This window comes from Podarcis gaigeae, assembly GCF_964106915.1.
Source record: "Podarcis gaigeae genome assembly, chromosome: 10".
Taxonomy (NCBI): domain Eukaryota; kingdom Metazoa; phylum Chordata; class Lepidosauria; order Squamata; family Lacertidae; genus Podarcis; species Podarcis gaigeae.
In genome coordinates, this window is record NC_139686.1 from 35,389,868 (window position 1) to 35,416,556 (window position 26,689).

The 26,689-nt window shown below is 41.9% G+C and overlaps 1 protein-coding gene across 3 annotated transcripts in view; it reads left to right on the forward strand.

Annotated features, from left to right (window-relative positions):
- CDK17 (cyclin dependent kinase 17) overlaps nucleotides 1-26,689 on the forward strand; it is a 74,545-nt gene that overhangs the window by 7,640 nt on the left and 40,216 nt on the right. For 2 of the 3 annotated variants that reach the window (XM_083698689.1, XM_083698691.1), the window contains exon 2: nucleotides 21,193-21,341. In XM_083698689.1, coding sequence (XP_083554815.1) covers nucleotides 21,224-21,341 — 118 coding nt within the window. In that variant the 5' untranslated portion in view covers nucleotides 21,193-21,223. Of the gene's footprint in view, nucleotides 1-17,154; nucleotides 17,445-21,192; nucleotides 21,342-26,689 lie in introns of those variants that run through there. The other variant, XM_083698690.1, reaches the window with a different exon arrangement.

The window sequence follows — 26,689 nt, forward strand, 5'->3', positions numbered from 1 at the left end:
CAACACCTTTGCCTCCCCTAATGTCTCCTGCATCTTCCATCAAAGCCAGAAGCTGTGAGTAAGGTCAGCAGCAGTCCACGGAGGAAGCCCTAATATGCAAGGACTTAACATCTGGCTTCTTTGAAAGCTATTTCCAAGCTAGGAAATTCAACTGCAGAGTGATAGAGATGATAGATAGATAGATGATAGATAGATGATAGATGATAGATAGATAGATAGATAGATAGATATAGATATAGATAGATGATAGGTAGATAGAGATATAAAAATACAGCTTTGCCCTTGCCAGTATTTCTTTGTATTTTTTATTGTATTTTAAATATAAACATGTTCTGATAACTTTAGTATGTATGCAGAGTATTTATTTACTTATTTTATTAAATTTGTATACCACCCTTCATTCGAAGATCTCAAGGCAGTTCACAGCACAAAAATACAAATAAATTACATAATAAGAACAAGAACAAAAAACCCCCATAACTCCCACAATCCATAATTATGAATACTCCAAATAAATATACAAATAATCAAGGGTTGGTGTAATTTTCTGACCTTTTATTAAGATGGAATCTGGTGTTTTGTTTGTTTTTATTTATAACATATATACACCACCCACTTTTATCTTTTTCTGTTTTATAAACATATAAAAATATATACTATGGATCTGTACAATACAATTATTAAAACATCATAAAATATAGAAAATTCATTCATTAAGTGAATAATACTCTGTCCAATTAAAGTGTTGGACATGAGTAGAATGTGTGCTTTTATTTAAAATGCATCTGGGTTATTTGTGGGGCACAGGAATTTTGTCATCCCCCCCAAAAAAACCATAGTCTGGCCCCCCACAAGGCCTGAGGGACAGTGGACCGGCACCCTGCTGAAAAAGTTTGCTGACCCCTGGTATAGCCTATTAAATTCAGTGGTGCTGACTTCCTGGTTAGCTCACAGCAGCCTCAGGCTGTATTCAGACGTGGCGATTATTCTGTTAGTTTTCCTGGTTATGCTAGCACTGCTGTCCTAATTTCTAATGTTCTTTTTACCCCACAGCGCTTGTTGTGTTAATGGATCTGTGCCTTTTTTATCTATATACCACTAAATTTTAAGCAGCCGGAAAGAACTGTATACTGGAACACTGACCCAAACTTTGCCACATGAAATTACAATGCAAAACTCCCATTAGAAAATAACAGAATTTCAAATGGATTTTTTTACCTGGAAGAAGTTAACATGAAAGTTGGTGCTAGACTTTTGCTAGATTCCACTGGACTTCCAGAAGTGGTTTTTATGTCATGTGAAAGAACACAGAAAACGTGGAAATTAACAAGCAAAACAGGGTTGGGAAAATGGAATAAAGTGCTGTCTGAATGCAGCCGTAGTCTTGATTTTAGGTGTCCCTGGTCTAACACTTCCTGGATATACTGTACCAAATTGTCTGCCTTTTCTAAATGACAAAAATTTTGCAGTTCCTTTTTACACTCATCTATTGTTAACATTGGGACACGGGTGGCGCTGTGGGTAAAACCTCAGCGCCTAGGACTTGCCGATCGCATGGTCGGCGGTTCGAATCCCCGTGGCGGGGTGCGCTCCAGTCGTTCAGTCCCAGCGCCTGCCAACCTAGCAGTTCGAAAGCACCCCCGGGTGCAAGTAGATAAATAGGGACCGCTTACTAGCGGGAAGGTAAACGGTGTTTCCGTGTGCTGCGCTGGCTCGCCAGAGCAGCGATGTCACGCTGGCCACGTGACCCGGAAGTGTCTTCGGACAGCGCTGGCCCCCGGCCTCTTAAGTGAGATGGGCGCACAACCCTAGAGTCGGACACGACTGGCCCGTATGGGCAGGGGTACCTTTACCTTTACCTTATTGTTAACATTACAGTACTGCTTATTCATTGTGTCACGTTGATTGGCTATTCTCACAATTAGGTTCTAAGTCTAATCCATGCAAACTGTGCAGTCACTCCTTTCTGTCTTTCTTTACTGTGTGTTTGTGTGTGTGTTTGTAAAGTTAATGAGAGTCACCTCCTGCTGTGAGTCAGCAGGAATGTGGAATTTATTCCAGAGTTCAGCAGGGATCAAGATGTGAATCCTGATGCTCTGTTACAGTGCTAGTTTACTAGTCTTCCACATAAATACCAAAGATGAGAATTATGCTCATCTTGGCACTCGTCTGCCTCTCCCACTCTAAGAATGCATTGATAATTTTAACGTACCTTCTGTCTCTATTCTGCTCCTGTTCATGGTCACGTAAGGGTGTTGTATCTTAGTCTAAGCACAAGTATCCCATTTGCATTGATGTGAAAACTTGCTATAGTCTTTCTTTTGAAAAAGCTTCCCCCTACATCCTGTTGGCATCAACCTCTGTTCCGTTTCCTAAGGAAGTTAGGAAAATGACTATTTGAGTTTTCAGTTAAATGAGGGGTGAACCCTTTAAAAACAACAGGTCAACACCATTAGGACTATGCAACATGATTAAATAAGCTACCATTAAATAGGAAATTGGAGGTTTGTGTTTGCTGACGGGCCTCAAGCCATTTTCCTGGCATCATTAGCCATGGGAGGTTTTTATTTAGGTGAGGGTGTAGATTAGACTTTGGCCCCAAAGGGCCAGGGGCGTACGAAGGGGGGTGCGGGGTGTGTGGTCTGCCCCAGGTGCCACCCTGATGGGGGGGTGACAAAATGGCGGGTGGCACTCATCTCCATGGGGCCTGCAGCGCGCATGAACCATGCGTCTCGGTGCCTGCAGGCTCCGTGCTGTCCGCCCACTGCCTCCCCCCCCCCACTGTCCCACCATGCCGCACACCCCGTCCCTATGGGTGCCGCGGCCACATCCCGTCCCTGTGGGCGCCATGCACCCCGTCCCCATGGGTGCCACAGCTACGGCTTGTTCCTATGGGTGCCACATCTTGTCTCTATAGGGACAGGGTGCACCGCAGCGCCCATAGGGATGTCACGGGACACCAAGTGTCCTGTTCCCTCCCTATGGGCGCCGCAACCCCCGCCCCTATGGGCAGTTCACCCTGCCCCTGGGCACTCCGCCCCAGGTGCCCAAGAGACTTCTTCCGTCGCTGCAAAGGACCAGTGGGGGAATGGGACCTTTTTCAGCCTGAATGCTACTTTTCCTTCTAGGCAAACTTCTGGGGGTCACATGCACATGCCTCCGTATGGTAGACTTGTCTCTACACACATCCCTCTCTGCCCTCCATCCAGCCAAGCCAGAAGTGTCATCAGAATTCCAGGACACATTCTAACCATGAAGAACAGCCAAGGAGGACTGGCGATGGCGGTGGCTGGAAAGTGAGTGTGGCTGGGGAGAGTCCCAAGGGCCACATAGAGGCCTAGAGGGCTACATTTGCCTCCCAGACATGATGTTCCCCATCAGCATTGCCAGTTGCTTTCTCAGGAGCACCCCTTTGCGACCAAGTTGAGATCTCCTCTCGCTAGGGCAGCTCCATCTGTGATTGAAGCTTTCCCCTTCAGGAAGTCTTTTGATGTGCTGAGAGTCAGAGGGAACCTTCCATTGTTCTACGATGTGCATACGCAAGCAAGCAAAAGAAGCTATTTCACACAGTTAAATGGATTGCTTCTCTTCTGAAGGTGGGGAATCAGAAAGGGAGATCTGGCTGATTTTCACCCCTCTTCTTAAAGCTCAAACTTTGCAGGTAGAAATACCTGTTTCCTCAGTGAGAGCCAGTGTAGTGGCTAGAGGCCTGAAGCAAGATGGGTGCCGCACCCCATATTTGCTTTTGACTGGACTTTTACCTTACCTTTACCTAGTGCTAGGACCTGGGAGACTAGGGTTCAAATCCCTACTCAGCCATGAAGTTCAGTAGGTGTTACTGAACATGCTTAAATTTAAGTCCCAGTGTGCTCTCTGTATCACCTGTTTTGCTATGGCTGGTTGCATCCCTCCCAATACCACAATTTGCAATTGTATGGTTTTATGTTTTTATTGCTGTAAATCAGTTTGATTTTTTTAAAAAATGATATAGCAGTATACAAATATTTATAAATAAATGAGCAAACCTTGTATAGCTATTTTAGGAAGGTTCAGTCTATAGAATTTATTTTACATAATTTTGGTCTTGAGGGACTCCTAAGCCAGCTTTGAAATACAGTAAATACAACAAGAAATGCAGAAAAGCACCATCATCATATGAAAACAGTATAGCATCAGTAGTACCCAAATCTTTTTTTAAAGAGGGAGGTTGTAAATACTTACTGAAAGGCTGTGACCAAACGAGGGAGGCCTGCCTCGGGCAAGAATTCCATAATTGCTGTGCTACACTGAAAAACCGTAGTCTGTTGTGTATCCTGACTCATTTTAAAGGCAGATAACATGGAGCAGGGCATCAGATGTTCACCAGACTGCAGGTAGAGGCAAACACGAGATCAACTGGTGCTTCAGATATTTTTACCCAAACCCATTTAGGTCTTTGGTTGGTCGCCAGTGGAGTTGATATAATATAGAAGTTACATGCTCTGTGCAGCAAATTCCTCTTGGAAGTTTGGGCACTGTATTTTGGACCAGTTGTTGTTTCCAAACACTTTTCAAGGACAGTCCTACAAGGAGTGCATTACTGCAGCCTAACCATAGTGTTTTCACAGTAGGGATAAGTGTGATCATTCTTGTAGCAGAGCTAGTATCGAGCAGAAGTGGGAAACCTATGTATGCATTGCAATTCCATTGTTCTTGACCATTGGCCCTGCTGGGTTGGGCTGATGGGAGTTTTGGTCCAACAAAATTTGGGGGCTACATGTTCCCCACCCCTGGTAACTACCAAGACCTCTATTCACTCGTCACCAGTGAATTTCCATTTTATAGAGAATTTTGATCAATTACCCTGTTATAATAACCCTGTTAAGTTCCCTTGGAAATCTGTGGCACGATGCCTCTATACAGTAGTTTGTTTGTTTATTAAAATCTATACCTCTCTTCATTTGAGGATCACAGGGCAGTTTACAGAATAAAAACACAAAAATACATAACATGGTAACTAGCAAAATCAAAACCTTTCAAAGTTTAAAAGGCCATAGATTGTTTAATAAGCCAAAGGCTAATTAAGCCTGAAGTTCTTGCCCTACACTTGACTGCAGGCATAAGCCATTCTTTCAGCAGGCAACTTTGGGGAAAGGGGGTACAGGAACAGAATAAGCAAGGCAATTCACCCAACGAAGAATCTCTTTTCCTCAGAGAATCTCTGAAGAACCTGAAGGAAGCTGATTGCTCCCCCCCGGTTATTCTTTATTTTATTTTTATAATTTTTCCCCTATGTTTTTAAAGAAAGGGCTCCTGTCATTTGAATCCCAGCCCTTCAGTGGCATGAGAGCATTTGTGCACTTCATGTCCTCAGAAGCAAGACCAGGGTCATAAGTTTCTTAGGAGCTTTGTTCTTTGTAGAACTGATTAGGTGTTTAAGAATGTAGTTAAGATTGTTGGATTTAAAATTTCAAAGTCCACATTATGAAACATTTAATGAAGCAAGCTGTAACATTATTGAGCAAATTGCCGTGATTGACTACCACCCCTCATTAATGGTATTACTGTTGCTAGCAAAGACAAGGAAGCCTGGGGGGGGGGGGAGCAAAGAACTGGACGGAGTGGGTTAAATTTCTTGTTTGTTTAGTGTAGATGTCATTTACTTCCACTAGATTTTTGGGAGGTAACAGTCATTATTAAGTTGCATAAATGTAGGGCCTTCAATATGAGTTAACTAGGTTTTGGGGTTTTTTTTTTTGTCTTTTTATTAAAGATTTTCTTGATTTACAGAAGTATGTGTAATGTCTCCCTCTTGTATTTTTTCCATGTAACATTTTTACGAATCAGTTTTATTTGTTGAGACATTAGGAAGAAAAGGGGGAGGGGGGAGGGGGGAAGATGGGTGGCGATGTTTCTATTTTGCTTAATGTATGTAGGGTTTGGTGTCAGCGTTGCTTGTGCAGGTTCTCTGCTGTTCACTTGTGTTCCTTTGGTGGTGAGAGAGGTTGGAGTTGGCCTGGGGTGTGGTTGTTTGTTTGTGATTGGCTGTGGTGATCTTTGTTTTCATGTGTGAGTGGGGTGTGTGTGTTTTGGATCAGGTTAGCCATATTGATTTGTATGCTGTTGGTGGATTTTTGTCATTGTCTTGTTGGGCTGTGTATGTGATAAAGGGGAGCCATACCGGGAAAGGCGTCTTCTTCTGTTTGTCCCTGTGCCAGTTTCAGTTTATTGGTTAATTTTTCTAGTAAGGCTGTTTCCCATACTCTTTGATACCATTGGTCCATGCTTACTCCTGACAGGTCTCTCCAGTGTCTGGTTATGGTGTTTCTGGCTGCTGAAAGTAGGAAGGTTATGAGTTCTTTGTGGTGTAAATGGGCATTGTTGTCTTGGAAGATGTTTAGTAGGGCCAATTCTGGGATGATTTCTAATACTTGCTTAGTTATTTTACATATTTCTCGTATGGCTGTAATATGAGTTAACTAGTTAATTGGTGCATTGACTTCCTTTGCTAAGCACATAGTTCTGACAGTTGTCTTGAAGATCTGTTTGTTTTTGTTTGTTTTATTTTTTTGGGGGGGGGGAGGCAGAGAACACTATACAAATTTTACTAAGTTTTTTTGAATCTGTAACTAGTTGCAAAGAATGAAAAGATTAAACAGCTTCACCTGAAAGATGTCTTGTGGAAATCAGAAGAAGCTTATTTTGGTAGAATTACATTAGAAGACAATTACAGTTTGAATTATATGACTGACTGAAAACAGTGCATCACAAAGAAGTGTAACTTTTCTCTCACATATGCTGCAGCACATGCAAGAAGTAAAACGATTTCCATGGCACACTTCCCATGCTCGCTTAATGCACACTGGGCTTGTTACAAATTCATGTCAGGAGTATCAGCATATGATTTATGTTGTGTAAATCATAAATACTTTATTCAGTATTTTCACTGCTCATTTAACAGAATCTTCTGGCAGTACTTGAGAGGGAAACCAATCCCCTGAAGAACTTGCTGCTATCGTCAGCAGTATCTCCTCATTAATGCCGTCTGCAGTCAGGGCTGCACTTTGTCTGCTTGCTTTTTAAATAATGTTTTACATGATGAATAAAGAAGCCTCTGTTTATGTTGTTTCCAAGTATCAGGCTTTTGTGAGAAAGTGAACAAGGGTGGCATGTAAATACGATTAGGCTACTATAACATTTGTGAACTATTTAGCAAAGCTATTTTTCTGTTTCAAAACAGTGTTGTTATAAACTTGAATGCTTGCAAATAGGGGATATGGTGTGTCTTGAGTTTAATATGCATGCGTGAACTTTAATACTATTCATTTACAAGAAAAAATAATAACCCTCAGTTAAAAGCAATGGCGTAAGGTTAGGATGATTTTAAGGCAAGGAATGAAAATCTTGAACAATTCTAGTCTTCTGTAGAAACTAGGGTAACCTTAATTCTGTGCTTCAGCTTTTGGCAGTAAAAAGAAAGAGACTGTGTTCTATTAACTGTTTATTTCACGTGCTAGTTGGGTGCCCAATCAGTTTCTGAAGTGTCTTGGTTTACTTATTTTCATCACACCATATCATTGGGCTGGCAAAATTATCATGCTGATTGTTCAGAATAGGAATTGCTCTAACAACAACAACAACAACGTGTTTCTAATAGCTTGTCATAATTACATATTTTAATGGTTACGAGTTCTTTTCATTCTCTATAGTTTTCAAGTGTTAGGGACTACTGATATAAAATCATGCTGAAGTCAAGTATTTCTAGGCAAAAGCATTTTCATTTATAATAAGCATAATTTAATAATAATTTATTATTTGTACCTCGCCCCTGACTGGGTTTCCCCAGCCACTCTGGGCGGCTTCCACTGACACCAAAAATACACTAAAATGTATTTCAGATGTCTTCTGAATGTGAGGTAGTTGTTTATCGCTTTGACATCTGATGGGAGGGCGTTCCACAGGGCGGGCGCCACTACCGAGAAGGACCTCTGCCTGGTTCCCTGTAGCTTTGCTTCTCGCAATGAGGGAACCACCAGAATGCCCTCGGTGCTGGACCTCAGCGTCCGGGAAGAACGATGGAGGTAGAGACGCTCCTTCAGGTATACTGGGCCGAGGCCGTTTTTACATCAGCCGTTGCCAACCTGATGCCCTCAAAGTGTTTTGGACTTCAATTTCTATCATGATTGTGTACTGCCAGGTTGGCAAAGGCTGATTTTCATTAAGATTTCTCTTTCCAATGTACTGGAGCATTCTTTTAGCTGAGATTCATTGACTTTTAGTCTCTTCCACCCTGTTTATACAGTCCCCCCCCCCCGGCTACCACTTCTTTCCAAATATGACCCAGTTTCTGTCTTTTCTGCAATTTGCTTAATCCCTAAATGTCCTTTAGGGAAACTTCCTTCACAGGGTAGAAAATTTTATCTCAGGCCCGGCAAACATACAGATTGATACCTAGCTTACGGTGACAGTGCTTACAAAGTCTAGCCAAAGACCACCATAATTCTACCAGTGTGCCATCTTGTGTTTAGTCTAATCTAGTGTGAGGAAGAACAGCAGTATTCAGAGAACAGCACATGTACTCCCTCTGGTTTTTATTAGTCAGCTGCTAGAGCTTCTGAATAATGGTCTATTTTGTCAAGATCAAGTACCATGTACATGTCAGGGCAGGCAGGATTCCAAGGGGTGAGCAGAAGAGGCAAGGGGACAGGAGAATGATCCATGGGAAGGGGTCAGTGACATGTGGGGTTCTGCGCCACCTGTGAGGCAGGAACTAAGGTGGAAGAAGAGGAAGAGTCTGGGCAGTCAGAGCCGGTAGGAAAGGAGTGGGGGCAAAGAGTTGCAGGGTATCAGACAGAGTTAGGCTATTAGAAACTCCTCCATCCCCTCCAAGGACAAGGAAGGGCTTAAAGTGACAGGAGCAGCTACAGCTGCCACATAGGAGAAGTCGCCAATTGCTTGTGTCTCAGACAAGGCATTCAAGTGAACTGGAAGGGGAGCGGTCGCTCTGTTGCTCCAACTGTCCGGATCAGAGCACATGTCTGAAGAAGCAGATGAGAGCCAGTGTGGTGTAGTGGTTAAGAGTGGTGGACTTGTAATCTGGGGAACCAGGTTCGCGTCTCCGCTCCTCCACATGCAGCTGCTGGGTGACCTTGGGCCAGTCACACTTCTCTGAAGTCTCTCAGCCCCACTCACCTCACAGAGTGTTTGTTGTGGGGGAGGAAGGGAAAGGAGAATGTTAGCCACTTTGACACTCCTCTGGGTAGTGATAAAGCGGGATATCAAATCCAAACTCTTCTAGGCAATCAACAAGCGCGAGGTGTATATTCCTTTCACCTTAGGAGCGGATGTCATCAAGTGTTTTGCCAATAAAGAAGGACACTTCCAACCACCTGTACTCATTGGGGCTGGCTGTGCCCGGGACAGTACATAAGGCAACAAGTTTCTAATATGTGGGTATTTCTAGTAATTGACCCAAATAACTGGAGGAGTTTGACAAATATTAAATTGATGGATACTCAGATGAGCATATACAGAAGTTTTGGATTAAAAACTTTGACATTGTTAAAACATCCTTTTAAAGGGTGGGAGTTGATAGCAGACTGTTTTGAGTTGCCCTAAATCACCAGAAAGGTAAAGGGACCCCTGACTGTTAGGTCCAGTCACGGATGACTCTGGGGTTGTGTCGCTCATCTCACTTTACTAGCCGAGGGAGCCGGCGTACAGCTTCCAGGTCATATGGCCAGCATGACTAAGCCGCTTCTGGCAAACCAGAGCAGCTCACAGAAACACCGTTTACCTTCCCGCCGGAGCGGTACCTATTTATCTACTTGCACTTTGATGTGCTTTCAAACTACTAGGTTGGCAGGAGCAGGGACCGAGCAACGGGAGCTCACCCCGTCGCAGAGATTCAAACGGCCGACCTTCTGATTGGCAAGCCCAAGAGGCTCAGTGGTTTAGACCAAAGCACCACCCACATCCCTAAATCATCAGTACAATAAGGCAGACATTAAAAGGTCTGGGGAGAGAACAAACTTCAAAAAATATCTAAGTGTTCCCCATCTAGAAAAAGGAAACACTGGTTAGTCAGCAAATGGGGGGAAATAGAATATTCTCTAGTGTGTCTGCTTCATCCCTGGATCCTTGCATTAAATAGCCTGTAGTGTGTTGGAACCCATTTGTCTGAAAAAATATCATACAATACTTGCATTAAAGGTAAAGGTAAAGGGACCCCTGACCATTAGGTCCAGTCGTGGCCGACTCTGGGGTTGCGGTGCTCATCTCGCTTTATTGGCCGAGGGAGCCGGCAGACAGCTTCCGGGTCATATGGCCAGCATGACTAAACCACTTCTGGGGAACCAGAGCAGCGCACAGAAATGCTGTTTACCTTCCGGCTGGAGAGATACCTATTTATCTACTTGCACTTTATGCTTTCGAACTGCTAGGTTGGCAGGAAATACTTGCATTAGGTTTGTTCAAATAATTATTTAGCTTTTTTCCAAAAAACACACACCAAAAAACAGTAATCCAAATGCTCTCATAAGTAGGGTGAATAGTGACACATTTTGCAGATATTTCTGTTTGTAGAATTACTTCTGCATGGAAGAAGATTATGCTGCTTGCAACTTTTCATTGTATAGTGAGACTTTGGTCCATTGGTTTTGTTGAGTCTCCTCTGAGTATGTCTGAGATGGATATCATTCTAACAGTTTGAATTTTATTTTCCTCTGTCCTTGGTGAACTGAAACCTTAAGATAATCCAGTCTGTCAGAAGCTGGAAGTATAAAAATAGAACAACCTTTTGATTTTTAGCTACATTTTTGTGGGTAGTTTGTTTTCGTATAGTTTTCCAGTACAATGAAACTTGTATAATATACAAACTTGAACTGAAGTTCAAGAAATAGAGTAGAAAGTGAGGTAAATAACTGTACATGGCCAGTTACTCTAGTTGGCCAGCCTTTTCTATGCAAATCCATGTGTGCCATGCAAGAGGATAAAAAAAATCTGATTTGAACCCTTGGTGAGCTTTTGTAAGAACTATGAGGAAATTTTTGCCAGTAAGTTCGTAATAGATGTAGAAACTGTTTCAGAAACCCTGGGTGGAATAGTGCATCTTAGGAGGAGAAGTTGAGATAAGGGGTGCTAACTTGGGGAGGGGATGGAAGAAGGAAGATGTGAGCCATAATTTTAGCATGGTTGAAATTTTCATATCTGTACTTTCTCGTGATGCGCATGTAAACCTTTGCCTGGGCTGCATAATATTTTACACTGCAAAGTGCCTGTGTAGGGTAGTAAATATACCACATGCTGTGATAAGCATGTGAAAGTCCTTTGTATCTAAAAAAACTAGAAATTTTGACTCTGTACCTGTAATGGGAATACATAGCACAATAGCGTATGGTTTTGATAGGAAAGCATTTCTTTATTGGAAAGAATAATTTTTTCACAATTCTTTATTGGAAAGAATAATTTTGAGTACTACATCGCACTCATTCTTGAGTCATTCTTCATCATGCTTTTTCTCTTATTTATGTACCAACATGAGTTTCATTGTAGGAACAAAGGAAATAAAATAAACAAATATTTAAAGCTCTTGCATGTTATTTGGGATTACTTGAATGTGTGGATTTTTGTTTTCTGCTTGTGCTGGTTCCTCCTGAGTAAATAAACTAATAGCTTTGTTTCCTGTAGGGTTCCCTGTGGCTCCACATGTGCCAGCAAATGTCAACCTAGGTGATCGTGTTTTCTATTTGAACAATCAGTAATTTGGTTTGTTGTGTTGAATCTTGAGGTGTTTATATTGTTGAGCTGGCAAAGTGCACAGCATTATTCAGGTTCACACCTTTTGCAATAAGAAGATACTGGACTTGAATAAACTTGGCTTTTTTGACTTCTATCTTCTAATTTAATGGAGAACCTTATAGTATCCAGCTGCAAATGATTATCACACTTCAAACATTTTCCCTCTAAGTGTGATTTCAGAGGAAGTCATTTTGATTGATAAGCATTTGACCACCTTGATTTTCATCTTGCTTACATTTTGTTAATCCTCCCCTTTCTAACAGGGTTGATTAGTAACGGGAGGATTGACAAAATTGGTATGATGTGTATTACTAGACAGAATTATGAGGTTACTCTTACAGATGTCTATCCAAGCCTAATTATCTACACATTTTGTGCAATTTGTGTAGCAAAGCAATACCTTTGCATTACCTACTTCTTATAGCTGAAATTTGCAATCTAGGTGACTTTCGCAATCTCTGTTGTAAACATTGATAGCGAATATTTGTTTGGCTACCATATTTTTCATAGTTGCAAGAATATCCATGTCCCATAGGGCAAAACCCAGTTTAAAAATATACTATTGAGATGTTGCAAAGTAGCCTTTTTATGTTTATCCAGGATGGATAAGTGTTAGAGGCAGGTTTGGAGTGGGTTTTTTTGTATTGAACCCTACTGGAATCTTGTACATATGCTAAGAAAGGTTTGAGAATCAGAATCTGTTATTGAGAGGCCTCATATTTTTAACAGAGTTCAAAAAAAAGAGCTGCCTTTTAAAAAGGGAGCTGCTTTGAATAATGCATCTATATTTATTTTACTTTGTAATATCCATAATGAATTTTTTAAAGCCTTACACTGAGCAGAATGATGTAAGTGGTAAGTAAAGACATTCTGTAAATGGTACAGTCAGATTACATCAGTGACTAACAACTATAGAAAGCCCTCATTCTGTTCAAGTTCACTGAATTTGTCTCATGTTAGCCACCTGCATATGAATGAAAACATTTATCTACAGTGTAGCTGCTGGAAAGTTTAGAAATGATTATAGTCAGTATGGTAGGAATGAGCTGAGCAGATAAGCAGCTTTTGCTGCAGCAGATATACTGTATCTGAATCTTGCTGTTAGGATTGCTTTTCAGATCTGTGTATATGAATGCTATAGTTTTAAAGGTACCGGTATTTCTGCATTTGGAAAGTCCAGTATTTGTAAGCCAGGAATGATTGCCACGTTCATGTTCAAAGGACATGTATTTTTGCAGGGTTAGACTTTATTGATAGTCATATAACCCAAAGTACTGTAGCTAAAAAGAAACAGCAGCGCCATGCATCTTTTATTCATTAGAAATCTGTAATATGTGTGTACATTGCTGTGAATGTCCAAAATATGGTGAACTGTGACGTTTTCAAGTATGAGTCCTGACAATTCCAGATGGCTAATGTTGACAGTGATCTAAATTTAATTTGCCAACTTGTGTATATCCAAAACAGCAGTTGGGGTGCTGTCAGTATTTCATAGATTCACTTGGACATTCACACAAACCAGTTGGGATTGTCAGAATTCACATGTGGAAGTCAATGTTCACTGTGATGTAGTATTTGTACGCAAGAGTAAACCAATGCAAAACAAGATAAAATGGTTCTCCTGCAGAACAAGTTAATAGAAAACTGAGTGGTAAAGAATAATAAGCACTTCCATGGATCTTTAAAGAAATGCCTCGGTTGGATTTGTTTCAGACTTGCATTGAATCTGGGAAGCAGTAAGTAGATACCAGAGGAAAATGTGCCGTAATGTGTAGGTTCTCTTTCAGCAAATCAGTTTCACAACTAATTGCCTTTACATTTAAGTTACCATGAATACAAGTAGATTTCAAATTGCAGCTTTTTACCAAGCTGTGAAGTCTTGGAGCCAGAGCTTTAAACGAGCCCTTATGCTGTCCTAAAACTCAGTCTGCCTTTGGTGACTAGCCAATGTAAAGTTTGCAGAGTAGGCATGATATACTCAGACCAATAAGTAAACATGCTGCCTCCAATAGTGGCAGGTCTTAAGATCCCAACCTAATGCAAAACAAGTTAATAATCAAATCTTTCACAGGATTTTCATAGGTTTAATGGAAGGTGTGCAGTGGAGAACTGTTGTAAAGTAAGCAAGGACCTTATTTATTAGACTTGCCTGTCTTAGATAGTTTGAAAGTGACCAATTTCCTATTATTAGTAACCTCTGCTAGCTGTAAAGAGGTAGTGACAGTTGAACAGCTAGATGAACGAGACCCATTCTCAATAGATTTTAGCATGTATTCTCTGGTTTCTGTTGTTTCCTGAAGTTACCGTATTTTTCGCTCTATAACACGCACCTGACCATAACACGCACATTGTTTTTAGAGGAGGAAAACAAGGGAAAAAACATTCTGAATGAAACAGTGGATGTATCATTTTTGGGCTTCATGCTGTGGCCACAGACATGTGATCTGATGGTGAATTTGGGATGACCCAATGCAAAGATCCTGAGAATCCCTGTGGATCCATGCTCTGTAACCACGTTTTTGCACCATTGCAGCCCCAGGCAACAGTGGGTGCGTGATTTTTTGGTGCAGGCTGTAGCCATGGACATGCTATGTGATCTGATGTTGAATTTGGGGTGACCCAATGCAAGGATCCTGAGAATCCCTGTGGATCCATGCTTTTTAACCACATTTTTGCACCATTGCAGCCCCAGGCAACAGTGGGTGCGTGATTTTTTGGTGCAGGCTGTAGCCATGGACATGCTATGTGATCTGATGGTGAATTTGGGGTGACCCAATGCAAAGATCCTGAGAATCCCTGTGGATCTATGCTTTTTAACCACGTTTTTGCACCATTGCAGCCCCATGCAACAGTGGGTGCGTGATTTTGGGGGGGCAGGCTGTAGCCATGGACATGCTATGTGATCTGATGGTGAATTTGGGGTGACCCAATGCAAGGATCCTGAGAATCCCTGTGGATCCATGCTTTTTAACCACATTTTTGCACCATTGCAGCCCCAGGCAACAGTGGGTGCGTGATTTTGGGGGGGCAGGCTGTAGCCATGGACATGCTATGTGATCTGATGGTGAATTTGGGGTGACCCAATGCAAAGATCCTGAGGATCTATGCTTTGTAACCACATTTTAAGTGGGGAGGGAAGGAAAAACACAGAAGGGACAAGGAGCAGGAGAGGGGTGTGCAGAGAAGCAGCTGGCTAAGAATGCAGGAGAGGGGTAGGGAGGAAAGGAAGGCAAAAGTTTTCCCCCACCCAAGCCAGCCAGCCAGCCATCTCTCTCTCTCTCTCTCTCTCTCTCTCTCTCTCTCTCTCCCTCCCCCCCTCTCTCTCTCCCTTCCCCCCCTCTCTCCCTTCTCCCCTCTCTCTCTCTCCCTTCCCCCCTCTCTCTCCCTCTCCCCCAGCAGCACCGGAGCTTGCCTGGAGGGGAGGGGCTTTCCCTGCTCTTTGTTCCGTTTCAGCAAACACAGCAAGGAAACAGAGAAGGGTGGGCAGTAAGACCCTGAGGCAGAATGCAGGAAAGCAGCCGCTTTCTCTTTTCAAGTTTCGCTTCTCTGTGCAGCGTGCAGCCCCGCGATTTGATTTTTGCTTGATTTTTCGGCTCCAGGGACCACACATTCGCTCTATAACACGCACAGACATTTCCCCTTCCTTTTTAGGAGAAAAAATCTGCGTGTTATAGAGCGAAATTTACGGTAGTTCAGTCTTTTTGTTTAAAAGGGAATTGGTGGTAACTCTTAACAGCAGCTAAACCCTTTTTTGCATATATGTGCTACTAGAAGTTTTGGATTCCCCATGAATATTGAGGGAGAACTTACCTTTGAATTTTCTGGGTCTGCCTTTTAAGAGACAGAATTTGTCTCATAGGGAGAATAGATGATCAAACAGATTTGCTGATTAGATCTGTCACACTTTGTTCTGCCCTTTGTGCAGACCAAATACCAAATTTAACCAAAGTATGGAGCAATTAAGGGCACTTGGTGTCTGATCTCACAGCTTCTGGCACTGAATGGTAGGCAGAGGCATACGTAGGGATTGGCGAAACTGGCCCCACTGGGGACGCAAGCCGCCCCCCCCTCCAAAGAACAGTCACCATTGGAGATTGACTGGGAGAGGAAGTGACTCTAGACCCCTTTTGGATTCTGCATCACCCGGCAACAGAGGGCGGGAGTCTACTCTGCTGGGAGGCTGGAAGTGCCATTGTTCTCTTCACTTCCCTCCCTCCCCTGCCACCAAGGCCACCTTTCAGCCAAAGCTAGTGAGTTGACAAAGCTCAGCAGTTGCAGCAATGAGCTCAAACAACAGTTCTCAGCTAAGCCTGAACCTCAGCAGTGCTACAGTGCCATTGCACTATGGGTTTGACTGTTGGGGTTTAGAGCTGCTGGGTAAGTAGGATTCAGTAGCTTTGAACTCTAGCTGTGAAGTCAAGGGTTTTATTTACCTTTACCTTTCAACAGTGTACAGGAGATTTTGAGTGGGAAGTTGGATTCAAGGAGCCTGTGCATCATGTTGCACAGCCTGGAATCAATTCAACTCCTTCTATAATATTTTTAAGCAGTACTACTTACTCTTAGAAACTTTTTCGCCTTTATAGAAGCTTAAAGAGTCCCTGGAAGGATGATTAATTAGGATTGCATAATTACTTTTCTAATTAATTCCAGAACCCCCACCCAGAATTCATTTAACTTCAAAGAGCTCAAAGTCCTTGAAAGTTTATAGCATCCTGGTGTCGGGATGGGGGGAGAATTATGGTCTTGGAATGCATTTAAATTGTTGGAGGTCCTGTCAGGTCAGAAGTTTCCCAAATCTGTTTACCTCCCCATACCCTTTCTGGACATATACTCTACTTCCTCTTCCTCTTGGAGGGCAATAAGCATGTTTCACTGGACTATTAAGTTTGATATTAGCAGAAGTGAAATGATGATCAAGCTCACGTTTTATACATTGTCTCTCTCCACCTCTTTATATTGGGAATATGCACATCTCTTCAAGTACTAGGGCTTATATACAAAAACTTGCAGGTGGGCTCTGTCTAGGAGGCTACTGCCTCCCAAAAAGTTGCTATTGATATCTAGGGGTTCTTGAGAGCAGCATACTGTGGCCTCAGGAAGTTGCAGTGGATGCAAGGTGTAGGAGGAAATCAGAGAGGCCATTTTGTGCCATCTGCTTGAAAAAGGGTGCCTTTGGTTCCAAGTGTGTGATTTTAGGGGTGGGAACCATGTTGCCATAGTTTCTTCTCATAATCCCATCAGATCTGGCAGCACACTAGTCATCTGCTGAAAATATGCTATTTGTTGCCTGGAAAGAACTTCCACACTCTGTTGGAACTGTGACATCATTAGAGGTGTGTGTCTGCTTTTACTGGTCATGTGTTTTCAAGTGTTCTGTTGCTCCCTCTGGTCATTTCTGTTGCTTTATACAGATGGCATGGCTTTCATTTACTAATTACAAGTTCTTCTCCTGTTTATTGTCACAGGCAGACATTAATACCCATAATTTTGTTGTTCTTCCTAGGACTGTTGTGTTAGGGGGTCTGATTTCTCACATGTATCAGAAATCTTCGTATCATCCATGCCTCCAGAAATGCATTGGACTGCCCATTTACCCTTGTTGATTTTTAGATTGGTGTAAATTGTTGCACCCATGTTACTTCAGAGAGTCAGAGATCAGCCGGGTGAGTGAGAAGCAGGTGGAAGCAGGCTTATTTTGGCATAGAAATATAAAGGCTTTGCGCCAGACAGAACTGTGTCTGGCAGCAGGGACCATCCTGATTATTACCAGTTTTGTTTTTTGTATTTTGTCTAAGGCTCTTCCTTTTTTAAATTTGAAAGCTGAACACTATGCCAGCAAGATGTGCTACCCCTCCCCGCAAAAAGTGTGATCGCTCCTGTAATGAAAGACAGCAGAGTTGAACATGGGCATAGCCAGGGGAGGCAGGGATGGACAGTTTCCCACCCCCAAATCAATAAAAATTAATAAAAATACATAGTAAACTGAGGTTCTGCCCCCCTAACAAAAGGATTGGCTACACCCATGGAGTTGAACTCTATTACTCTTTAGTTTACCCTGCTGTCTTTTTTCTGTTCAGAGGCAGCTATGCACTGCTCTGAAAATGGGGTGTGTGTGTGTGTGTGATTATTATAAAACTGTCCACTAAAGAGAGGTACAAATACAGTACAAATACAGTGGTACCTTGTGTTATGTACTGTCCCCCTTACGAATGCTGCGGGTTACGCGCTCCGCTAACCCGGAAGTAGATGCCCCTTGTTGCGACCTTTGCCCCGGGATGCGAGCGGAAGGCGCGCTCTGGTGGCGTGGCAGCAGTGGGAGGCGCCATCAGCGAAAGGGCGCCTCATGTAACGAGCGGTTTCCTGTTACGAACGGACCTCTGGAACGGATTAAGTACGTAACACAGGGTACCACTGTAAAGCAGACAACATAACTGCCCATCAGCTAACATCATAATTGTATCACTGCAGGCCCTAAAAAATTGAGTACAGTTATCACATGCTGCCGATAGCTGTGGATGCCGTGTAAATGAAGCTTTGTCTGAAATTACAGCTGCCTCTCTTCGTATTTGATACCATAACTATTTGTGCTAAGAATGACTTGCTTTGTTAATTTTCGACAGCTTTACAAGTAGGGAGAATGAAAGCCCTGCAGAAGAAGGCAAACACTTCCATGTAAAAGTGCACTGACTTGCATGACCCCGTCCTTTGCAGCCTGTTGACTCCAAGGCTGGCTATTCAAAGTGGCTCAGGTTGGGATGTACAAAAACACTGCATAGTCATATGAGCTTTCTTTTGCTGTCTTCCAGCTTCTGGAGCTAGAGGTTGGCCAAGTCATTGTGGGAGAGAGGAACATCTACATTGTGGGGATAGCTTAATAATCATTGCCACGTGAGGTTGAGGCAATGGTAGCATGCAATCAGAGCTTCACAGAAAAGCGGCTATCAAAGTCAGATTAGAGTGTGGAATTTAGTGGGTTATATCCAGTGTTCAGTGTGAGTTTTAAAGTTGCACAACAAAGGAATACAGCAGTTGTGCTAGCAGGAACTGGTTTTCCAACAGATTCTGCAAGCTGTTGCACAAAATCAGCAACAGCCAGCTTATGCTTTTTCTCTCTTTTTGTGCACAGAATTTAGCTGGTGCAGAACATTTCACCAGGGGAACAAGTATACCTCTGCCTGACTTCAGCTTGTCGCTACATTGCACACAACCTTTTATGTTGGGTTTTGTGTTTGGTTTTTGGCAGTGAACCTTACACTTTAGCCAGCAACAGTACCATTTACTATTGTATTGTGCCTAGAAATGGAATTAGTTTCCACTAGAAAGCAAATACATCTATCAATGTCTTAATATAATGAAGGGCATTCATTTTCAGGTTACTGGCAGGGGATGGTTCTTGGATATTACATTTGATTTTTGATTTTTGCTTAAATTTCCAGTCTTCAGCAGCATATGCCTGAAAAAACTCAGATGTAAAATGCTGCATTAGTTCAGTTCTGAGCTGCATTTGTTTATTTATTAAATTTGTATCCCCACCCTTCCTCCCAAAGGAGCCCAGGATGGATTCAAAGCTATTCTTAAGCAATATATTTCGCTTGCCAAATTCTAATTCTTTTAGTTTGTGTTGGCATACCAGTGGAACAAATGTATCTTTGCCAGATTAGCAGTGTGCTTTTGGGGGGAGGGCGAGAGGGTTGCCTGTAGTAGTCTTTTTATATTGCCATTCAGACTTTTGCAGAAAGGAGTATAATTTGTATGTGGTTATATCTGCCTAAACATTATGGGTCCTTTGGACTAAAAACTATATGTACTCAGCCCATGTTCTGTGGATCAAAAACAATTGCAACTCAAAAATAGAATAGGTTTCCCCCTTGGTTGAAAGTGCCAGGTATGGAAAGTAAATATGTCTTGCCTTCCCATTTCATCTCTGGGTTTCAAATGTTATTGCAGCAACATGGGAAACTAACAGAAGGGAGTAGCAACCATTCCTCTCCTCTAATGCAACACTTGGGTCTGAGGATGGCAGGATTCATAAACTAATCCTTAAAATACTTACTGGCCACAACACATGAATTGGATACTTTTCTGAAGTCTGTTTGCCAACACTATGAGACTCACGCAGAACATCCCTCTGGACTTAATTTACCCTTTGTTTTAGAATGCTGTCCTGCGCATTGATAGGAAGTAAGGAATAAGTCATACATTCCGTTGGTTCTGATGTGGAAGATGTTTCCACGTCATTGTACTTTAGTCCCAAAGATTTTCCATAATTGATGGCTCATCTTAAGCACAAGAACATTAACTAAACAGAAAAATCTTCCTGTTTTACTATTTTATAAAATAAAAATTTTAAAAATAACTTTTTATTGTAGTTCCTTATCTACTTTGCCTTCATATTTCTACCACTTCTGTTTGAAACATGGTCCAGTTTTGAACAGATCAGTCAAAAAGTGAGCAAATAGTTTGGAGAAGCTGGCCCAGCCTGCTCTCAATAGGATGTCGTATTATCTCCCCCCCCCCCTTTTTTTCCTTTCCATGTTAGTCTAATTGCTTTATTTGCTTTCCTACCACCTTGAGAGATCTCCCACCCAGCCAGCTTGTGTAGGAGAGAGGGATCTCACTGGAAAATTTTGAAAGTTGTATTCTGGTTTTGCTGCAGAAGGCTGTTGCATGAAGTTTATCTAATACAGCAGCGGTGAACCTTTGTCTCTCCAGATCTTGCTGAACTGCAGTCCCATCATCCATTGCAAGCATGGTCAGTGGTCAGGGATGATGGGAATTGTAGTTCAACAACATTTGGAGAGCTGAAAGTTCACCACTTAAGGTTCCTTCTAATGTGAAAGAGCTTTAATTCACTTGCAATTAATCCAGTCCCAACAGAATTGTGTATAAAAATTCTCCTCCAAACCCAGCTTCCACACAGTCAGTTCTCCCAGGAAGTGCTTCTATTGGTTAGACCTGCCTTAAATTTCATCATAACCCATAAGGTGTACCTTTTTAAAATTACACCATCTACATATGAAGTTGGACAGCAGGAACACATAGATGAAGAATATTCTAGTTGGTCACAACACAGTTGTGGAACTACCATTTTCTAAAGATTTGTCAGTCTAAGCCTGTAAAACTTTGGTTGATTTTAAAAAGTAGAGACTCTGGGTGTGTTATAATGAATGTGTAGTGTCTTTTAATGGGGTATTTTATTTTGTTACAACTTACCCACCACAAGCCGAGATAAGCCAGAATAGAACTGAGATGAACATTAAGCTGTATTAAATTCACAATTTCAAAACTTAGCTCTTTTGTTAAAATGACCTTACAAAGTTTAGATTGATACCGTATAAGCAATCAGCACTAAACACATTTTTCTTACGGTTGAAACAAGTGTTTAAAATAACAACTTTCTTATTTTAATAGGCTTCCGTGAGCCAGACGTATTACAGATAGAATGAAAAAGTTCAAGAGGAGACTTTCCCTAACGTTGCGTGGGAGCCAGACGATTGATGAGTCACTTTCTGAACTGGCCGAACAAATGACTATTGAAGAAAACAGCAGTAAAGATAACGGTAAAAATGACCGCTTTGCTTAAATTTTATCAAGTATTTATGAAAATGGTATTCTTTTAATGATAAAAGTTACTTGCAGCAAGAGTGATGAATTTAAATTGTTTTGATGTTTTAGTTTAGAATAACAAGTGTGTATCTTTACTTTTGGGAAGTAATTGCAAGTACAGTCATACCTCAGCTTACAGACGTTTCAGGTTGCGTTTTTTCGGGTTATGGACCCACCAAAACCCGGAATTACCGGAATGGGTTACTTCCAGGTTTGGAGGGTCGTGCATGCACAGAAGCACCAAATCGCGCTTTGTGCATACGCAGAAGCACCGAATCGCAACCTGCGTGTGTGCAGACGTGCTGCTGCGGGTTGCGAACATGCACCCCTCATGGATCACGTTCGCAACCCAAGCGTCCACTGTAATATATGTTAAGCTTGAGTTACTACAGATTTGATGGGAATGCTTCAAAAATGCCTTTGCGTCTAGCCTTGTATTATTAACATATTAAGCTGCAAAAATATGGTATCATTTCATACTTAACTAGCAGAATTGCCACTTCTGTACTGTTCCAATTTACTGCTTTGTAAATTATGATATTCAGTATTGTGTTTATAACATTGCTTTCAGTTTATTTATTTTTGCAGCTGTGTAAAATATCAGCTGATACGTTGTTTAGAAAGCATAAGCTGAGTTCCCAAACTCATGGCTTCTGAAAAGCACTGAACAGTGTGCATGGCTTGTCCAATAGTGGTGTTTTGCAGTATAACAGATGAGATTGGTTGCACAACATCTCATTGATGATCATGTGAATTGGGGCAGCAGGAATTGGTAGTCCAACAGTATCGGAAAGGATTCTAGTGTCTTACTGCTAGGAAGATTTCAGTATTTCAAATTTCTTTGCCAAGGTAATCCAAATTCTTCACACGTACCCCCCCCCCCCGGAATCCATACAATCTTCCTTAATTGATTTATATTTCTTTAAATTGCACCATATGGCAGAAGACTGTCTCTCAGTGGTGCTTTGCATTCATAAGGTCCCAGATCCTGTTTTTTGTGCAACTGGTTAACTGGCTTAGAGTGACATCTGCCTGGGATCCTGGCAAGTAACTGTTGATCAGTAGCTTAGAAGAAGCAATGATGAAGATAATCATCAATGATGAAGATTGAGCAATATATACAGTGGTACCTCGGGTTACAAACACCTCGGGTTACAAAAACTTTGGGTTAGAGATTCTGCTAACCCGGAAGTAGTACCTTGAGTTAAGAACTTTATCTCGGGATGAGAACAGAAATCGCACAGTGGTGGCAGTGGGAGGCTCCATTAGCTAAAGTGCTACCTCAGGTTAAGAACAGACCTCCAGAACGAATTAAGTTTGTAACTAGAGGTACCACTGTAATTATCTTGGTTTAGTTACTCATGGGGAGGAGGTGCTGAAACCCTATTTTGTGACCATTCAAAATTCTACATGGCCCTTTCCCTCCTCTAGATTTGGATGCAGGAATTTATTTGCAAATAAGAGAACAGCTACTATTCAGCTAGAGGTTTGTTGGAGCCTCTTCTGCTGTTGTTCAGTACAGTGGTATCTCGGGTTATGAACTTAACTCGTTCCGGAGATACGTTATTAACCGAAACTACTCTTAACCTGTGGTGTGCTTTCGCTAATGGGGCCTCCTGCTGTTGCCGCCGCTGCGATTTCTGTTCGCATCTTGGGGCAAAGTTTGTAACCCGAGGTACTACTTCCAGGTTAGCGGAGTTTGTAACCCGAAGTGTTTGCAACCCGAGGTGTTTGTAACCCAAGATATCACTGCATAAGAAATAGTTTACCTCTATAGGAGTAGAAGCTGCGGCAAACAATGTCAACAAAACTTTAGTGGTGTTTATGGTTCCCTTAATTTCATGCAAATTATTTATTTGAGTAGTGGTCACAGTTCCTATGCATGTGGGAAAGCTATTTGTGATGTGTTATATGGAAAAGGAGAAGTTGCATAAAGGTGGGGTGTGCCTTCTTCAGACCTGAGAATGAGTCAAATTGTACAGTTCACTATCCAAAGGACTGTTTCTTAAGGCATGGCTTAACTTCTCAGACTGTATTATTCTGATATACATAATATCCTAAGCATTAAGTATAGGTGTGTGTGTGTGTTCAGAGCAGAATATCCTTCCTTGCTCACACACTGCGTTTCCTCTTGCAACAATTCAGAATGAATAATATTGACTTGCCATTACGCAGCCAAATCCTGGCCCACATGTGTGCTTGTCTTGCTGTGTATCCGCCTCTAAGGAAAGTGAACTCTTATGTTTATTGCTGCTGTGTAAAAGGCATTCATGAAGTCATGGTTAGAACTGTCACCTCAGGCCTTCGAGAACAGAACCCTGCTGCTAACTCTCATTTTTAAGTAACTGTATGTATAGAGAAAGCAAAGCTTTGTGGGAAGAAGGAACAAATAGTAGCAGAAGGGAAGAGAACATTATGTGTGGGGCGGAAGAGTGTGTAGGAAGGGGGAGGAGCATCGCAAAGTACTGCAAGGAAATCATGAACAAGAGGGGCAAAGGACAGTGTACTCTTGGTGTGTGTTTTTTAGTTAGATAGGAAGTGGAGTAGATTTAACCCTGGCAAATGAGATTCTACATCACCGGTCCTATTGACTGTGGCCTTTTAAGCCTTTTTCAAGTAAACTGTTTATATTTACACATTTGGGAAGCTTCAAGCTGCACTGACCATCTGTGAAAAGCTGGTGAAGGGAGCGGAGGATACATTCCATAAATTTTAGGGATATAACTTACTGTTGGCATCTGTCTGTCTCAAGGGACAATGAAGTGCGCCTCCAGGGGTGCAGTCAAACCGCTGCTAACAGCACCAAAGTGACCTCCCTAGGGCACTGGTGCTAAGGCACCAGTAAGGACCAGTTTTGCTATTTCCAGTTTGGACTGAAGCCTTTGCTTATAGATCTTGCACTGTTGGCTTCTTCATGGTAAAGCATGCAACATAAAGCTTGTTGTTGATACAAAGTCCAACACGCATATTGTACACAGCTAGATATAAATCCATATGACTACAGTTGAACATCACACCAGAGAGTTTCTTTGTCCCTTGGCTGCCAAGCATCTTGCTATATGAAATGCTTCCTGATTCTGTTCCTAAGCAACTGCTTCGTTCTGTATTTAGAGAGTGCACTTCTGTTTTTCTGGAAGTCATTGTTTATGCTGTTCCCATCATCTACAAAGAAACTTAGAGCTGTGTTAATACCTGTCCGTTTCCCCTTCTGAGATCTGCCACTGTTTAATTTAAGGCTCCTGCAAGTCATCTTGAATTGATTTCTCTTAGAGTATCCTAGCTGTTTTCTGAACAGATGCAAATTGTGGGTAGATATCACCCTCGTTTAGAGGACCAGAATATCCTGCTGTGGTGAACAGTTGCAAAGGAAAGGCTCTTGACACACAGAAATAAAGCTTATGACCATTCCCTTGATGGCTAGGTTCCAGAATATGTAAATCTTAATAATCTAGAGATGCTTTTGTGGGATCTGTGGGAAAGTAGTAAAATGATTTCATCATAAGAAGCAGCTCACCAAATATCAACAAGGGAGTTAAATATATACCAGTATGCTTGTGGGATTGCCTTAGCCCATATATGCCTATTTAGTCTGCAAAACTGGCACAGTTACAAGAGCTACAAAATGCTCATTGCGCACTTGTAAGAAATTGATCTTTTAGTGTGCAGTGCAGGAATCTTTTGCCCAACGTGGGGCACGAACCCACAATCCTGCAATTAAGAGTCTTGTGCTCTGATGTTGGCATCTGTCTCAAGAGAGACAAAATTCTACTGAATGAGCCACTCAGCTTTGCTTCAGAGAAGCAAAGGGAAACTATGGACATGATTATTTAATGAGCACAAATGGATTGTGGTCGAGCAACAGGATGTTCCTTTTTATAAAAACCCCTGTTAACGTCCATCTAGCCGTCGGAAGCTTTTCACTATGGTCTGGAAGTGGTTGAGCGTAGGTGTTCACCCTGCCTTACAGGGCTGTTATGTAGAAGAGACAACACGAAGTAACGGTGTTAACTTTCGATTCCCTGTGCGTTACTCACAGCTTCTGAAAATATAGCTAGGCAAGCAGAACTGCTCCAGTGTCTGCGCTGTGCATAAGTACGTGATAGCGCTGGAGACTTAGGAGGAATCGTAATAAGCGGAGAACAAAGGCCAGAGAGGTTGGCTGCCCTCGGTTCCTGCTGCCCCACATACCCCCTTCCCATGCTAAGTTGCCTTTCTCCTTTTTCTTTTCCTTGGTCCCTCTCCCTCCCCTGCCCTTTGACCCTGCTCCTTTTGTTCTTCCAGCTTGCTCCCCCTCCTTTGGGCTCTCTCGCCACTCAGTCAGTCCTCTCAGACATTTTCTGTCAGCTTGAAGATTGTGCCTTTAAGCTTGGAAGGTTTTCTGTGGCCTGGCTTTGGACAGTGTGGTGCTTAAGAACCTCTACAACAGTGGCAGTGCCTTTGCCTTCTTCCCAGCCTGCAGGACGCCCTGCTTTCTGGAGGCAGAGAGGTGCTAATAAGTATATGATACCTTCAAGGGCAATAAAGAATGGTTTGTTGCTTGGGTAGTGCTATTCAAGAGGGTAATATGTTTCATCCAGTCACGCAACCTGTTTCATCCAGTCACATAGCTTAAAGTTACTTCGATTGTTTCTCAGGAAAGAGAAATGAATAGGTCTGTAAAAAACATTTCACATTCCTGTGTAGAGAATTGTTCCTGTGTAGAGAATTGTAATGAATTGAGCTGCCCTCTGTTTAACTCAAAATAGAGAGTAGGTCGGTTCATAGGAATTATTTGTTACAGTTTTCTTGTTGTAGAAAAGGACACGTGATTTCAATACAACTATGTGTATATATTGCTGAAAGTAAACAGATCACACTTATGTGTTCCTACATGAGAGTAAAAATGTAATCAATGAAGTGATACAAAGCTATGCTTGCATTTTAGCACATAAACACTTTGCAGTTTAAAAAGTTCTTTTTTTCCTCATTGAGGAAATTTGGCTACTTATTTTAATTACATTATGGATCCAAAATTCACAAAAGCTCGTAAACTTTCCACGCATAGGATTGGACTTCTCACTGTTTTGGTCTAATAGAAGAAGAGAACTTGACAGTGTGGGATTACTTTGGAACAATCTGTTTCTTGCAGATTTGTTTAGTTTTAATCAAAGATACTTCATGAATATCTTAAGGCTTTTTAACAGACAGTGTCGGTTCTTTGATGTATTAATTGAGTAAATTTATGTAATTCAGTAACATCGGAGGCCATTTAGTTTTCTTACTACTTCATGTTTTCTCTATGGGTTTTTTTAAAGGTACTTGA